The following is a 15,283-nucleotide window of genomic DNA, read 5'->3' as shown; positions in this document are numbered from 1 at the left end:
TATGTTCCACTAAAGTCTGACATGATACAAGATGAGTACATCCCTGTTTTTATTATCTTCACCACCATCTTGACTATAACAGAGCCGGAAGGGACAACTGAGTGAGATTCAGTTCTAGTTTTTATCGTAGTTTAGTTTATTAGACATAATGACGTTACAGTAGATCATGCACAGCTACACAAATGTCAAGGATGACACAGTTAAGTTCACCCTATCTTACATTATCACATATATTTGATCAGGTTGTTCCAGCTCTTCATTGAAGCTATATGATGTTCACATTGAGTGGGATATTCAAACCCAAGACTCCATGTTTTATATTGCTGCACTGTTCCATCAAATAGAAATATCCTACAGTAGATGCCTCATCAATTACTGTATACATATTTCACCCGAAGAATAACTGTATTTGTTGTATTTCTTTCTCTCATTTGTTCTTTGTTACCTTAATGCAGAAAATGAGGAAGGGTGCCTACGGGCATTTCTTTTTCTTTCATTTCTTTTTTTTTAGAGGGCATCCAGCGCCCCCCAGAAGGTGGCGCCCTAGGCGACCTCCTACATGGCCTAAGTCTTAAGCAGGCCCTGTTGAGCAGTGATTGGAGTTTGTATTGCCTGACCCTCCGGTTGCTCTGCAGAGTTGAGATGTTATCAAAAATAGAAAATATGAATCAGGGTTGTTCATTAGTTTGCTTACTCTCCTACACTGCTCCTATTAAAATGTATTTGTTTTGTTTTCTATCAGAGTGGCTCTGCTGAAGAAGAGTGGCGAGGAGGACTGGAGGAACAGGATCAACAAGAAACAGGAAGTGGTTAAGGTGGTGTCCACCGAGGAGGAGGCTCAGCTATGGGAGACAGAGCAGACCTGCGAGACGAAGGTCAGTCTCATCTGCACAACAGCGTTCATAATGGATAACTCCAATCTTATTATATCACATTTATTGGAATCTTTTAAGAGTTGCTTGTGTTGTTTTTCTCCAATGGATGTCATTGTGAAGATGTAGAGATCCCTGAAATGTCTGCAATACAGCTGATTATAATTTACCAAAACTAGTAGGAATGATGGCCAAAATGTAAATGAACTTTCTTCTTTTCAGCCTCTACTATAGACCTGCTACTGTGTTATCTTATTGGGAGCTTATGTGGATATTTTTGGGTAAAATTCTGGTTATAATGGTGGAGTAGCCAGAGTAAACATTTCACACACATTTCATCCCGCGTCCTTCATGGTTACCATGCCAGCTCCCGTCCCCGCTCTTTTAGCTAAGTGCTTCTTTCATTTCCTCCTTCAGTCCATCTGTTGTTTGAGCCTAGTGGTCCAGATCAGTGCAGCATCCATCCAGCCCCCCATAGGCTGTAAACCAGGAAGCATATGGGACAGTCTGCAGCCGGGGGGGGTGGGGGAGTGGAGTGGGGGGGGGGGGGGGGTTTGGGAATAGATTCTCCTTTTTTTTTTTTTTACAAGATTAGATTTGGGTAAGCTCCAAGCTAAGTTTCAATAATGACTTTGAAAGCTTATTGGAGAGAAGATGAATGGTTCAAGAATGTCTTATATGTACTGTAGGTATATGCACCTCCACTGGTTTAAACAGCAGCTAGAACTGAATATATAAGCGCAAAGAACCTCCGATTTCAGAGTTCATCTACTTCACATTAGTATTCTGTTGGGTGAAACGGCCTGCTTAAACCCTGGATGGTAATCCTCCAGGCAGTCTCACCCTCTAAACCCATTACAGCAACAATGACCCCCCCACATCCTCTCCCCCCTCCCGTTCTCTCCCTCTGACCGAGAACTTCCCCTGTGTTTAACCCCTCAGGAGGAAGGGGTGGTCGTTCAAGAATACTCCGCTGTGTCTGTGTCTGAGCAGCTGTGGGTAAGACCCTAAACCAATCCGCTTCGTGTCGGACCTGTGTTGTCCAATCACAGCTTTGTGTGGACTTTGTGTGATTACTTCTCCTGAATCTGTGGGTCTTTTGGTACTCTTCAATACTCTCAGTCTGTAATGCTCCTGAAATGGTGGGATGGTGATTGGAAAGTTGCTGATGCTGGAACTTTTCCAAGCTTTCTTTAGCTTTTTGGCCGATTCTGTCTTAAAGGGGCATTAAGTACTTCAAAGTAAAAGAAAGTTGAATCTGAATCAATTTCGTTTTGCCCTTTTTGGATAAACATCTTCAATTAAAACTGTTGTCCAAAAATATAAATTCTACCTTCTCCAGTACCACCTGGATGAGGTACTTCTCTGGCAAAAAAGAAAAAATGATAGTTTTATACAAGAGTGAATAGATATGAATATATAAATGTTTTCCAAGCACATTGATGCTGCTCTTAATTGCTTTTTTGACTTGAGAACAAAATGTCTTTAAGCTAAAAAAAAAGGGAAGCAATTTCCAATACCAAGAATGTTTGGAAGACAGAGATAAATTAGATAAGCATTTCAGTAGGTTACAGGATAAATGTGAGGGAAGGTTATGAAAGAAATATTCCTTTCTTCTTCATACTATCATGTTTATTTTTAGGGCATTTATTGTTGCTTTTTTCCCCTGTAAAATACTAGATTGTTTTAACTCGTAAAGTCTCTAAAGATTATTCAAATTAAATAATCTGAGCGGGTAAAAAATAATTGTCCCTTTCCTTGGTTGAAGCTCACACAGCACATAATATTATGTTGTGAACCATTGCTATAGATTATACTGTATAAATTATATATTACATTTTAAGACCAATTATTACTTAATGCACCTTTAAGCTGTGTACTCACTGCACCAGTAATTCAATATGCAACTTTTTGTGCCTGAGACAAGCTGTTCCTGTCTCATCTTACAAAGTACCAGAGGGGGAAAAGGGCATTTGCAGTTTGCTGCTTGTTAATAACAGTACAAATGTACATTCTTATTAATGGCCTTTAATGGTTTTAAGTGCCGTTTATGTTGAACTTGCTTCGTAGTACAGGCCTCTGGAGTCTGGAAGCTGCAGAATAGCGAGTAGTTTAACAGCAGTCATGTTGCATCCCATTTTCTGGCCTTCTCTCCTTTGCATCCCTCCCTTATCATCCTTCATCTGCATGCTCCACGTTTTTCCTCCTTATTGCCTCCTTTGCTTTCCTTTCTTTCACTTTTCCATCCACCTCTACATCCTTAGGAACCTGTCTTCTCCTCCACCTTTTCTCCTACTATCTCCCTTGGCCAAAAGTGTCAGTATATTGACCATCATAGTCAGGTAAGGACATGCACCTGGCACGCTCGAATGCGCTGCATGTAGTTTTCTCTTTTCTGCTTGGTTTGCAGCTACTGGTGTGAAGGGCTCTTTGGGTGCTGTCGAGTTGTATTTGGTTGTGACTGCATGAGTACAACAACAGTGTAAAGCCATCACTCCCACAGTGGAATGAAGTAGTTGATATAGGCTAGAAAAGACATGCACCTAGCACGCTTGAGTGCATCCAATCTCTTTATATCTGCTTGGTTTGATACTGTGACTACATGAATTATTGCTCCTGAGGGAAGCGTTGAGTCACATGAAGTTATGGTGGAGCTGCGTGAGAGGTGATGTTGACTCTTGGAAAGCAGATCCAGTGGTGTCTGGAAGCTTTTTGATTTTGGCTCCATGATCTCGTTTTAAGTTTTAATGCAGCTCTTAAACGTGTAAAGAAAATAACTCCCGACATGACTTTAGCGGACAGTCAGCCTCATTGTGCAAGAGCTGGTACTTTAAAATCTTTTATAACTTTCTGATTTCCTCTTGTCTGTGCAGAAGGTGGGAGAGGAGATCGAGTCCCAGATGTCCATTGAGGAGAGAAAACAGATGATTTCAGTTCGTGAGGATGCCTGGAAGACAAAGGGCAAAGGAGCAGCCAATGACTCCACCCAATACACCGTGGCTGCCCGTATGGTCAAGAAAGGTCAGTGCACAGACCTGCTGCTATCCAGAGATGTGCACCATTTGAAAATGCCACTGGGCATGATTTTTATGCACAAATACACCCATCTTAATGGCCTACAAAATGCATGAGGACAACGTAGTAGAAGCGCTGCTGGGTCTTTGTGGTGGTCACATACAGGTGCTCTTTGGATCCTTCAGGAGTACTGTGCTTATTCAATCTTGTGAAGGGCTCATTGCATGGGACACATATGATCTAAAAAAAGTACAAAATGCAAGTCTCCTTCAAAAATAATCCAAGGCACACTGTAGAGTTTGTACAAAATTAAAATGCCGTTATTTTACATTGCAATAGTTGTTTAAAATGACCAACGCATTGCGACAGACATAGATCTTCATTGGGGTCATTGTCAAGCAGTAGCTTGCACACCTATATTGTGTTACGTGACATACAAAATGCACTTTCCCAAACCCTAACTCAGATACTAGATGAGGGTTTTTTTCCCAGATTTTTGTCTCTGATTGTTTTCGTGACGCTGCCATCTAGTGTTGCTAATGTGCAAAGTTCCCCAGTGTGTCCCCCAGAGTGCAGAATACGAGCATAACATTTAAACAAACAATGCCGTGTTTTTGTTGTGAAACTTGGAAATTAAGGGATTTTGTCTTTTTTTTTCTTTTGACAAATTGATGATATCTTTGGCAATTTCAGGTAATGATTTTACTCATGTTTTCATTTTGAATACAACATGACGAAATCGCCGCTGTAAATTGTGATATACTGTATACTATTTAAATGTAATGTACTATCTTGTGTGAATTTCTGTCTGTGTGTCCTCAGGCCTGGCCGCCTCCTCCTCAGTTATCAGTCCCATCCTGTCACCGGTCTCCACCAAACTCAAGAGCAGCATGCCTGCTATCACCAAACCACAAGAGGGTGAGACAGATCTGCAAGTGCTGTGTCATCGCTGCCTGCTCCTCTAAAGAAATCCTAGTCAGATGAGTTTATCAACCAGTGTTGTTTAAACCTGAATTGATTGGCTGATTTTCTCATTTGCCAGAAGTTAATAGTACTTTTATTATATACATATTATATATATATTAGGGCTGCCAATCGATTAAAATATTTAATCGCAATTGATCACATGATTGTCCATAGTTAATTGTGATTAATCGCACATTTTTTTTATCTGTTCAAAATGTACCTTAAAAGGCAGATTTGTCAAGTATTAAATACACTTATCAACATAAGAGTAGACAAATATGCTGCTTTATGCAAATGTATGTATATATTTATTATTGGAAATCAATTAACAACACAAAACAATGACAAATATTGTCCAGAAACCCTCACAGGAACTGCATTTAGCATAAGAAATATGATGAAATCATAACTTGGCAAACTGCAGCCCAACAGGCAACAACAGCTGTCAGCGTGCTGACTTGACTATGACTTGCCCCAAACTGCATGTGATTATCATAAAGTGGTCATGTCTGTAAAGGGGAGACTTGTGGGTACCCATAGAACCCATTTACATTCACATATCTTGAGGTCAGAGGTCAAGGGACCCCTTTGAAAATGACCATCATCACCAAATTTTAGCGTAAATTTGGGCCGTTATTTAGCTTGAGCTCGGTACAACCTAAAAATCGCAAGTAGCGTTAATGCGTTAAAGAAATTTGTGGTGTTAAAACAAATTTGTGTTAACGCGTTATTATAGCGTTAACTTTGACAGCCCTAGTACGTTAGTATATACTGCATATATATATATGTGTGTGTGTGTGTGTGTGTGTGTATACATTAATATATACATATATTTACAAAAATCATTAAAACAAGTTCATAAAAAGTCACAAAAAAAACATTTTACAAATAGCTTAAATACCTAATAATTTAAAAATCACAATGAAAAAGACCCAATCTACATTTTTCAGTTGGTTAATTTAATCTTAGTAAGATTAGTAAGTAAGATTTCATTATTTCATTTATAGAAATTGAGGCCAGACCAGACATGGAGTCAGATAAGAAACTGGACAAGTTGGAGAGCTTCTTGGGACGTCTGAATAGCAAAGGTATGTACTACCTCACTGACTTTAAGCTTGTTAAGCGTTATTCATATCTATTAAGCAATCTCAAGAAACATCTTAATTTCCTTTAATTTGACGGGGGTTTGCTGAGCATGTTTTTCTGCTAATTTTGCTAATTCTACCCTTGTTGTGTTTATTATTATTGTGTTAGGCCCTAATGTATTTGCTCCTTTGTTTTCCCTCACTGATCAGTGGCAGGTCTGCAGGAAACCACCATAACAGTTACAGAGAAGGCCGTGAAGGAAGTGATGAAGCTGGATGACGAAATCTTCTCCAAGTTCTACCGCCGCGTTGCTGAATTCCCACGCATGCCCACCAGGATCGAGATCAATGAGGATTTTGACGCCATCTTCGGTTCTCAGGGTCCCAAGTAAGAAAATAATAAAGCCTTTACGTGATGGCTGAATTGAACTCATACACACCACTCATACACTTTTCTCGCTTTCCAGGTTGACTTCGGCCATGGTGCAGCATAAGCGGTCGGTGCGTCCGTCCAGGAACGTCCAGGCGTCCAGAAACCCTATGAAGATCCTGGCCGCCAGACAGGACATCAGACACGAGTACACCGAGCAGAGATTAAATGTAGCACAGCTGGAGAGCAAGAGGATGAAGGCTGAGAAGAGTGAGCGTAAGCATGGCGCTGCATGTTTTATCCGTGTGTGTGTTTGGGAAAGAGACAGAAAGACTCGATACAGTTCTAGCATCTCTGTCATGTTTGTTTGTTGTGTAAAAATCCCAGTGGAAACATTATCGTTGTTTACAGCCTACAAAACTACATCTCCACCTCTTTTTTTTTTATTTATCGGGTAAACAGTACTAATTGGAATGCAGCATCATATGACCCACTTCTGTAGCAGTGTTTACAGTAGGGGTTTAGTTTCTTTAAAGTTTAATGAAGCAGTTATGTTATTTTTCTGCCGCCCTGTAGATCACATTTTTTTTAAACAAAATGTGTACTCTCTTATTCCAGTGAATAAATCCTCTGAGTACTCCGACGCTGCTCTGGCAGGTCTGGCCAGTAAAGAAAACTTCAGCAGCGTGAGTCTGAGAAGTGTCAACATCTCCGAGCAGATGTCCAACAACAGCGCCGTGCCGTACAAGAACCTCATGCTGATGCAGGTCAAAGGTAAAAACCCTTTCTGACTGTGCTGAGCTGTATATATATGAAGTTCCCTCCCTGCCGCTTCCTTTACGTTCAGGGTTTAGACTGATGTTAAGCTTTAATTCAAACCTGGACTTATGCCAACAACATGCCCACTGACAATCTGGATATGATTACGCTAATTTACTATCTTTTAGATAAGACAAGTAAGAATAGACTAAACATGCAATTTAAAGGAATAGTTTGTTATTTTTGGAAATGCCCATTAAACAACAAATAGTTATTTTACACTCCAGATTAAAACACAATTAGTGAACTAGTGAACAGATTTTTTTTTACCTTCAGACAGAGTTAGGCTAGCTGTTTCCGTCACTGTCCGCTCTTTGTGCTAAGCTAACTGGCTGCTGGCTTTATGTTTAAAGGACAGATATGCGCTAAAGGAACTGAAAGTTATAGAGACCTACAGACGCGTCACACTCTGAAAACCACGCCCATCGGAGGGGAATATTTTTATTTTAGCACCCTATGACTACCAGGGGTGCAGTTGATGACTAAAAATTATGACGGATGATGATGAATTTAGCTGTTAGCTAACTAGCTGTTAGTGTATCCCACCAGACAGCAGCTTGTAGGCATTTTTCTCTAGTTTGCTAGCAGACGGAATTGACAAGGAGGCACCATCACGTAATTCAAAGTCAATGGAGAGAAATGAATTGTTGTCCCGTCCGGTGTGGGCGGGCGGGACTTCGTTACACTCTGTCTCTATATGCCGAGCTTTGATGCAAATTTTCGTAGTGGCCAAATGGTGGTACTACAACTTCCGTGTCCGTCACGTGATGCCATTGGCCCCAAAAATACTTTTTCACATAGACTTACATTGTGAAAGAGACGTCTGTAACTCAGCGAATATTTATGGGTAAATCAACTTCCCAGTATGAACAATTGAATAGTCCTTAGTTAAATCATTAGGTCCTTAAAGTTGTAAAATGCACTAATAGACAAATAACAGTTCATGTGAATGAGACCCAGACAGAGGCTGGAGCGAGGGCTGGGAGGCGGAAGATCTACGAGTTGGGTACTTTATACTCAGAAGTCAAACTTTGTTGGCTTAAGGCGCCACTGTACAACTTTCATAGAAATGAATGGGAGCCCGCCTCCAACGCTGTATCCAGCTCTCTTTATACATCCATGCTACAACTCAGCAGATTAATAACTTGTTTTTTTTCCCCAGGTCGTCGTCACGTTCAGACCAGATTAGTGGAGCCGAGAGCGTCATCGCTGAACAGCGGCGACTGTTTCCTGTTGGTCACTCCAGAGCACTGCGTCGTCTGGATAGGAGAGTTCTCAAATGTCATCGAGAAGGCGAAGGTGAGCGCTGCGTTGAACCGGTATTATTAATCATCACAGACTGGGCCTCAAGAGTTTTGGTTTGGACGTCTAGAATCAAGGCTTCTGTTGTAATATTGGTGCTTGAACAAAGATGATTCATTGATGATTCTGCCTCTCATTTCCACTCACTGCACACACACACACACACACACACACACACACACACTATTACACACTGGCACATATGCCCATCTGTGCTCCTCATCAAACACAGGCTTGCAGGCTACAGCTCTTCCATCTCCCCAAAGGATGTCTGTCTAGACACTTTGTAATAAACATTTGTTGTTGTTCTTCTCCGCCTCCTCATTCAGTGCTGTTTACTCTATTTATTATGATTTTATACACAAAAACCTTAACATGATTCAGCCAAGTCTCTTCACAGTAGCCTCACTTTGTCTTCAGTATCTGACTTGTTATAAGTTGTACCTTTACTCACAATTTGTGTATAAAAGTGAAGCAGGATGTTGTTGAGGTCAGTTCACCGTTCCCGGATTAATCAAGAGAAGTCACATTTCCTTGTTGTTTTCATCAACGTCATCACCTCTGTCACTAAAAACAGGTATTTGTTTCTTGCTTGTAGGCAGTAGATTTGGCCACCTTCATCCAGACGAAGAAGGACATGGGCTGCAGGGCGAACCAGGTGCAGACCATCGAGGAAGGGGTCAACCCACACGGTCCAGATGCGCAGCAGTTCTGGACGATCCTCGGAGGACAGGCTGCTTACCAACGTAAGACACGAACCCCTGATATTCAGATTTGACAAGAAAGTTTAGGTTGTCGCTCTCAAAAATTGCTAGCAGGCTGTTTTGATCATCTAACATTTTCTGATGCGTGTTACACTGATATATGTCTGTCTAATTGTGCTTATAGCGGCTGGTCCACCCGAGGATGACGAGCAGTTTGAGAACGCCATTGTGGAAACCAACTGTATCTTCAGACTGCTGGATGACAAACTGGTTCCTGATGATGACGAGTGGGGGAAAGTCCCTCGCAGCTCCCTGCTGGCGTCCACGGAGGTCAGTGGGATTTTCCACAAAAGCCTCTCATTTTGCTTTCTTGTTTTTATATTTGAATGGCAAGGATGTGCTGCCAGTGCAATAATGGTGCCTTTTAAAGGTGGAGTCAGTGATTCTGGAGAAAGATTGTTGATATTTGAATAACCCTTGGACGAATACCCCCCCTCCAGATTTACCCTCCCTTCTCAGCTCCCACTGCCTTTCCCTTTATACATCTCTGGCCTTTCCCCTCTCCTGTGCACAAACACCCCCTGATGCTGATTGGCTGGAATAGTTTAGTGTTACTCAGTCCGAACCACTTTATTCGTCTCCCATTTACAGAACCCTTTCTGCTCAAAGTTAAAAAAAAGGAGGCTGTTGTTAAAAGGGGAATATGACGTATGACTATAGTAGAAGCTGCAATTCATACGTCATCCTCCATATTTGCAAAATCTGGTTGCCATGGTAATTAATTACGTCTGACTATTAACCGCTCCCCCATTCTCTGAGAAATAACGTTAACCAAAAACAGGAAGTAAAACTGGCTGGAGGGGGGCTTTAAGAAGGCGTGGGAACCCTGGCTAGTGGACCGTGATGAAATATTCGCTGAATATGACGAAGGGTGTATTGGATTAGTATAGCTGACTCCACCTTTAACTGGCACCGTTCTGCTTTCAGTTGCCCTTTGACTGACCGTGGAAGCAGTTTTTCAGTTGTCATTAGCCTCATGACACCAGAACAATGCAGCATCACCACAGTATGTAACTTTACATCATGCTATGATATAATTACGTTTAAGAGTCTCTGATGGTGACCTTTTCCTTTAAGGATCCAAGCTCTGAATAACAATATTTATAATATTTCAGAGTTTTTTAAGAGGAGCTCTGTGCTTCAAGCTGGTTTTAATTTGTTGCTTAGCAACAGCAAGTGCCATGGCGAGCACATCCTACATCCATCTGTGCACTGCTGCTGCTGCTGCTGCTGCTGCTGAGGAAATGAAATGGGTTCAGGACAGTGGTGCTAACACCAAGCAGTGCACTGCAATTACAATTCTTATTTTGCATATTAATGATGGAGAATCTCACAGTCTTTTCACTCTATTGTCATATTAGTTTAGTTTGTTGTCATTTGTGTTGTTTGTGGTTTTATGTAATATGCTGTCAGTTTTTGTGTTTTTATTAGGGCTGCTCAATTAATTAAAATATTTCATCGTGGTTAATCGCATGATTGTCCATAGTTAATCGCGATTAATTGCAAATTAATCACACATTAATCTGTTCAAATTGTACCTTAAAGGGAGATTTGTCAAGTATTTAATACTCTTATCAACATTGGAGTGGGCAAATATGCTGCTTTATGCAAATGTACGTATATATTTATTATTAGAAATCAATTAACAACACTATACAATGACAGATATTGTCCAGAAACCCTCACAGGTACTGCATTTAGCATAAAAAATATGCTCAAATCATAACATGGCAAACTCAAACTCAACAGGCAACAACAGCTAGTATGACATGGTTGGTACCAATGGGTTCTTTAGGTTTTCTAGCTTCATATAATACCAGAATCTTCACTCTAGCTTTAAAACAACCTAAAAATCACAAGTTGCATTAATGCGTTAAAGAAATGATTGATGTTAAAACAAATTTGTGTTATTGTGTTAACTTTGACGGCCCTAGTTTTTATATTTTACTATTTGTTTCTATTGTAGTAATGCTTAATATGGTATTACATACATCTACATATTACATACATGTAATATAGATGGGTCTTGTTTTAGAAACAACTTATGAATGAGCATTGTCCACAGCTGTTGGTTAACAAGGACAAAAGACTCAGCTATGCGCTCCCATTGTTTGTGTTTTTGTGCTGCAGGTGTTGGTGTTTGACTTTGGCAGTGAGGTGTACGTGTGGCACGGTAAAGAGGTGACTCTGGCCCAGAGGAAAGTGGCCTTCCAGCTCGCCAAACACCTTTGGAACGGGACGTTTGACTACACCTGCTGTGACATTAACCCGCTGGATCCTGGAGGCTGCAACACACTCATACCCAGGTGGGGAACACACACACACACACACACACACACACACTTGTTTTAATCCTTACAATAACATTTTATTGTCTTGCATTCATTTTCTGAAAGCTTACTCTGACATTAGCCATCTAAAAACGAACAGAGGACATAAAAAAATCATGAATATTTATAACTACACATGCATATTCACACACACATAAGAATTTAATGAGCATGGTCTGTCTTTATTTGAAGCTCTTTTTTTAGCATTTAGTATAGCATAAAGTTGACAACTTCTCTCCTTTTCTCTGTGTCTGTGTGCATTATTTGACAGGAAGGGCCAGGGCCGTCCTGATTGGGCGGTATTCGGCAGGCTGACAGAGCACAACGAGACGATCTTGTTCAAGGAGAAGTTCGTTGAGTGGACTGAAGCAAAGTCGCCGACACCAAAGGAAGTTGGCGAGCTCGTACCTGAGCAGAAGGTGCGAATCAAACACTTTTTTCATGAGGGTAATTGCGTTACTTACACAGGTCACACACATCAGAGAGTCTTTTTGTGTTTTATCTATCTCCCCATCTGTTTATTTATTGGACTGTAGCCTTTCACCTACAAAATGTCACTCAAAGAGACTCAAAATGACTACAAAGAGACCAAAACAACTACAAAATGACTCAAAAGAACTGCAAAGAGACCAAAACAACTACAAAGAGACTCAAAATGACCAAAAAGAGACTCCAAACGACCACAAAGAGACCAAACAACTACAAAAGGCTCAAAATGACCACAAAGAGACCAAAACAACTACCAAGAGACCAAAATTACCACAACCAAAATGACTACAAAGAGACCAAAAGTACCACAGAGAGACCAAAATTACCACAAAGAGACTTAAAAGGACCACACAGAGACTCAAAAGGACCACAAAGACACTCAAAATGACCACAAAGAGACTCAAAAGGACCACAAAGAGACCAAAATGACCAAAAAGAGACCAAAACGACAACAAAGAGATTCAAAACGGCTACAAAGAGACTCAAAATGTCCACAAAGAGACTCAAAAGGACCACAAAGAGAGCAAAACGACTAAAAAGAGACTCAAAATGACCACAAATCCTTTCTACTTCTGGCGCCGGAGCAAACAGCAAACTAAAATATTAATAAGAGTGGCTTATTCTATCTGTTAGATCAGGCTGGCAGTTCTTATTATCACTTCTTTAAATTAACTTTAACCATTAGGAAGCCCCGGGGCGAGAATGCCGGCCTTACGACGCCACCCTGATGTTGCCCGTCCTCCAGTCGTCCATTTCCACCATCGTGGATGGGATAAATGTCGGCCGTGGCCACGGCCCAGTGGAGACCGAGGACCACATGAGGATGCAGGAGATCAGCACGGCGTCAGTGGACGTCTGGCACATCCTGGAGTTCGACTACAGCCGTCTGCCACGCCAGAGCATCGGCCAGTTCCACGAGGGAGACGCCTACGTGGTCAAGTGGAAGTACATGATCAACACCTCAGGTTGGTCACTGTAGGCTCCAACACCTGTGATGCAAATTAAAACCTCTATAAAACAGGGGGGAAAGAAATGTCAAATCAAAACATCATACTTAACATGTTGAAATGAATTAATGAGCTCCAAGTTTTGGAGTTCTAATTAATCCCGTTTTTTGCCACTTTGTGTGACAGTTTTCAAAACAAATTTACAAAAACTGAACAAAGAGTAAAACAAGGCAGCAAGCTATGAAAAATAAATTACTTAAATCAATTAAATTAAATTAAATAATTAAATAAATAAATTACACAAAGATGGATACAAAAAACAGACAAAGAGGCAAATAAAGCACAAATAAAGTGAAAAAAAAAGAATCAAAGATGACAATTACTCACTGCAAAAACAAAATGTCCAAAGACTTTGAAAATAGATGGTTTTGACTAGAAATTTAAAGCGATCCTGCAGCGGTTTGACTTTTCAAAACTAGAGCCAATGAAAATGTGTGACTTCGTCTCAATATCTGGGACAAGGTGTGACAAGGGATAAAAATGCTGTGAAGTCCCTCGTAAAGTGGGACACCTGGTCACCCTAATAAGAAGTACTGGCACTTATTGTTTCCCACTTCAAGCACTGTATCTAAATGTATTGACATTAATTGTGGAATGGCGTATGACCCTGGTAAACTAGTAACTCCAAATACTGGAGATTTTGAACATGAGCTGCACCATTTTTAAAAGCTTCAAGGTGCAATAAGAACATTACTATTATTATTAACAATTAAGAATAGTTTGTTAATTTTTTTTGTGTCGTGTATATGTGTCCCAGTTGGTCGTAGGCAGAACCCAGAGGCGAGGAGTAGCGGGCCGGGGAAGGAGAAGTGCTGCTACTTCTTCTGGCAGGGTCGACACTCCACCGTCAGCGAGAAAGGAACGTCAGCGCTGATGACGGTGGAGCTGGACGAGGAACGAGGGGCGCAGGTACATGAGACGAGGCTTCTCACCAGCCAAATAATCAAAAACAGAAACTCTTGCACACCAGATAACCCTCGTATTAAGCACTGAGTGAGGGGAAAACCACCTTATTTTATGGTAATGCTGATTTTGTGACATCATAATTTAATGAATGATATTCAGATGTTTCCTGATTTTGGTTTCTTGCAATACGTTCTCCAGATTCCTGCTTACCTACGAGTATGCTGTATATAGTCATTAAAGTAGTGTTTTGTTTGCATAGTTTTCATAGCTGGTTTCCTGTGTCTCTGTGTTACAGGTTCAGGTGCAGCAAGGAAAGGAGCCTCCATGTTTCCTGCAGTGCTTCAACGGAGGGATGATCGTTCACGCTGGCAAGAGGGAGGAGGAGGAGGAGAACACTCAGAGTAAACATTTTAACATTTCTGCTTTTTATTCTAGTTATTTATCTAATGCCATTCCTGACATTTTTGTCTGCAAGGAACAGTGGTTGTTCAATGCCTTAGTGATGCAGATAATTTACTATTTTACCAGGAAAATAGGTTTTATTGTATGCCAACAGTACTTTGTTTTTCCTGCATGTTCTTTAAAGTCAGGCAGCAGTTTAAAACTAAACGTTTATTACGATAAAACATCAACCGCTGAAGATTCCCATCTTTGCGCTGAAATATTTCAAGTGACAATTTCTGAAATGCAAAGCAATATATGGTATGTTTAGCAATAATCCAACTCTTGAGTGGGTGCTTATTTCACCTTTTCTTGATAGTTAAAAGACTTGAGATTTGTTTATAATTTCAAAATTAAAATCATCATCAATTGAATAAAATTATGGTATGAAAGTAAAGGAGGTACATTGTTATTATTATGAGATATTATGATGTAATTTACTAAATAAACATTTGTTTTTTGTTAGTTTTACAGTATGTATGTTAGGGCTGACCCGAATGCATCGAAGCTACCGACAGTTACCATGGTAATCAACCTCCAAATCAGTATTCAAATGCTTTGTTTTTAAAAAACTATTTATATATATATATATATATATATCAAGATGCTATACATATATATATGTATATATATTATAAAACTATATTTAATAATAATGTATAAATCCCAAAATGGCCTTGAAATAAGGAATAATCCCACAACATTATTCATATTCACCATTAATTATTATTTGTTATCTCAGACGGATATCGCTGTTTGTTGTGTGTAGAAGTGCGTGTGCGCACAACTAAATGAAATTGTTATTTTTTAAGTTTGATTATTATTTAAGATATAAACAGTTACAGTATATTCATTATAGCCTTCCCTCTCTGCTCAACAGCCTCATCCTGCATTAAAAAGTACGCAATTAAAACAAC

At 40.2% G+C, this 15,283-nt stretch overlaps 1 protein-coding gene across 12 annotated transcripts in view; it reads left to right on the top strand.

Annotated features, from left to right (window-relative positions):
• Positions 1–15,283, top strand: part of LOC119498787 (supervillin-like) — a 69,602-nt gene that overhangs the window by 42,900 nt on the left and 11,419 nt on the right. For 7 of the 12 annotated variants that reach the window (XM_037787853.1, XM_037787847.1, XM_037787849.1 and 4 more), the window contains 17 exons: positions 743–875; positions 1,815–1,871; positions 3,137–3,214; positions 3,746–3,893; positions 4,710–4,805; positions 5,861–5,941; positions 6,149–6,326; positions 6,406–6,584; positions 6,927–7,082; positions 8,290–8,426; positions 9,028–9,175; positions 9,318–9,463; positions 11,324–11,499; positions 11,795–11,942; positions 12,698–12,977; positions 13,777–13,928; positions 14,221–14,326. In XM_037787853.1, coding sequence (XP_037643781.1) covers positions 743–875; positions 1,815–1,871; positions 3,137–3,214; positions 3,746–3,893; positions 4,710–4,805; positions 5,861–5,941; positions 6,149–6,326; positions 6,406–6,584; positions 6,927–7,082; positions 8,290–8,426; positions 9,028–9,175; positions 9,318–9,463; positions 11,324–11,499; positions 11,795–11,942; positions 12,698–12,977; positions 13,777–13,928; positions 14,221–14,326 — 2,399 coding nt within the window. Of the gene's footprint in view, positions 1–742; positions 876–1,814; positions 1,872–3,136; positions 3,215–3,745; positions 3,894–4,709; positions 4,806–5,860; positions 5,942–6,148; positions 6,327–6,405; positions 6,585–6,926; positions 7,083–8,289; positions 8,427–9,027; positions 9,176–9,317; positions 9,464–11,323; positions 11,500–11,794; positions 11,943–12,697; positions 12,978–13,776; positions 14,040–14,220; positions 14,327–15,283 lie in introns of those variants that run through there. The other 5 variants (XM_037787846.1, XM_037787854.1, XM_037787850.1 and 2 more) reach the window with 5 other exon arrangements.

Source organism: Sebastes umbrosus, chromosome 12, assembly GCF_015220745.1.
Source record: "Sebastes umbrosus isolate fSebUmb1 chromosome 12, fSebUmb1.pri, whole genome shotgun sequence".
NCBI lineage: Eukaryota > Metazoa > Chordata > Actinopteri > Perciformes > Sebastidae > Sebastes > Sebastes umbrosus.
Note: the sequence above shows the minus strand (reverse complement) of the source record. Positions and strands in the feature narration are given on the sequence as shown.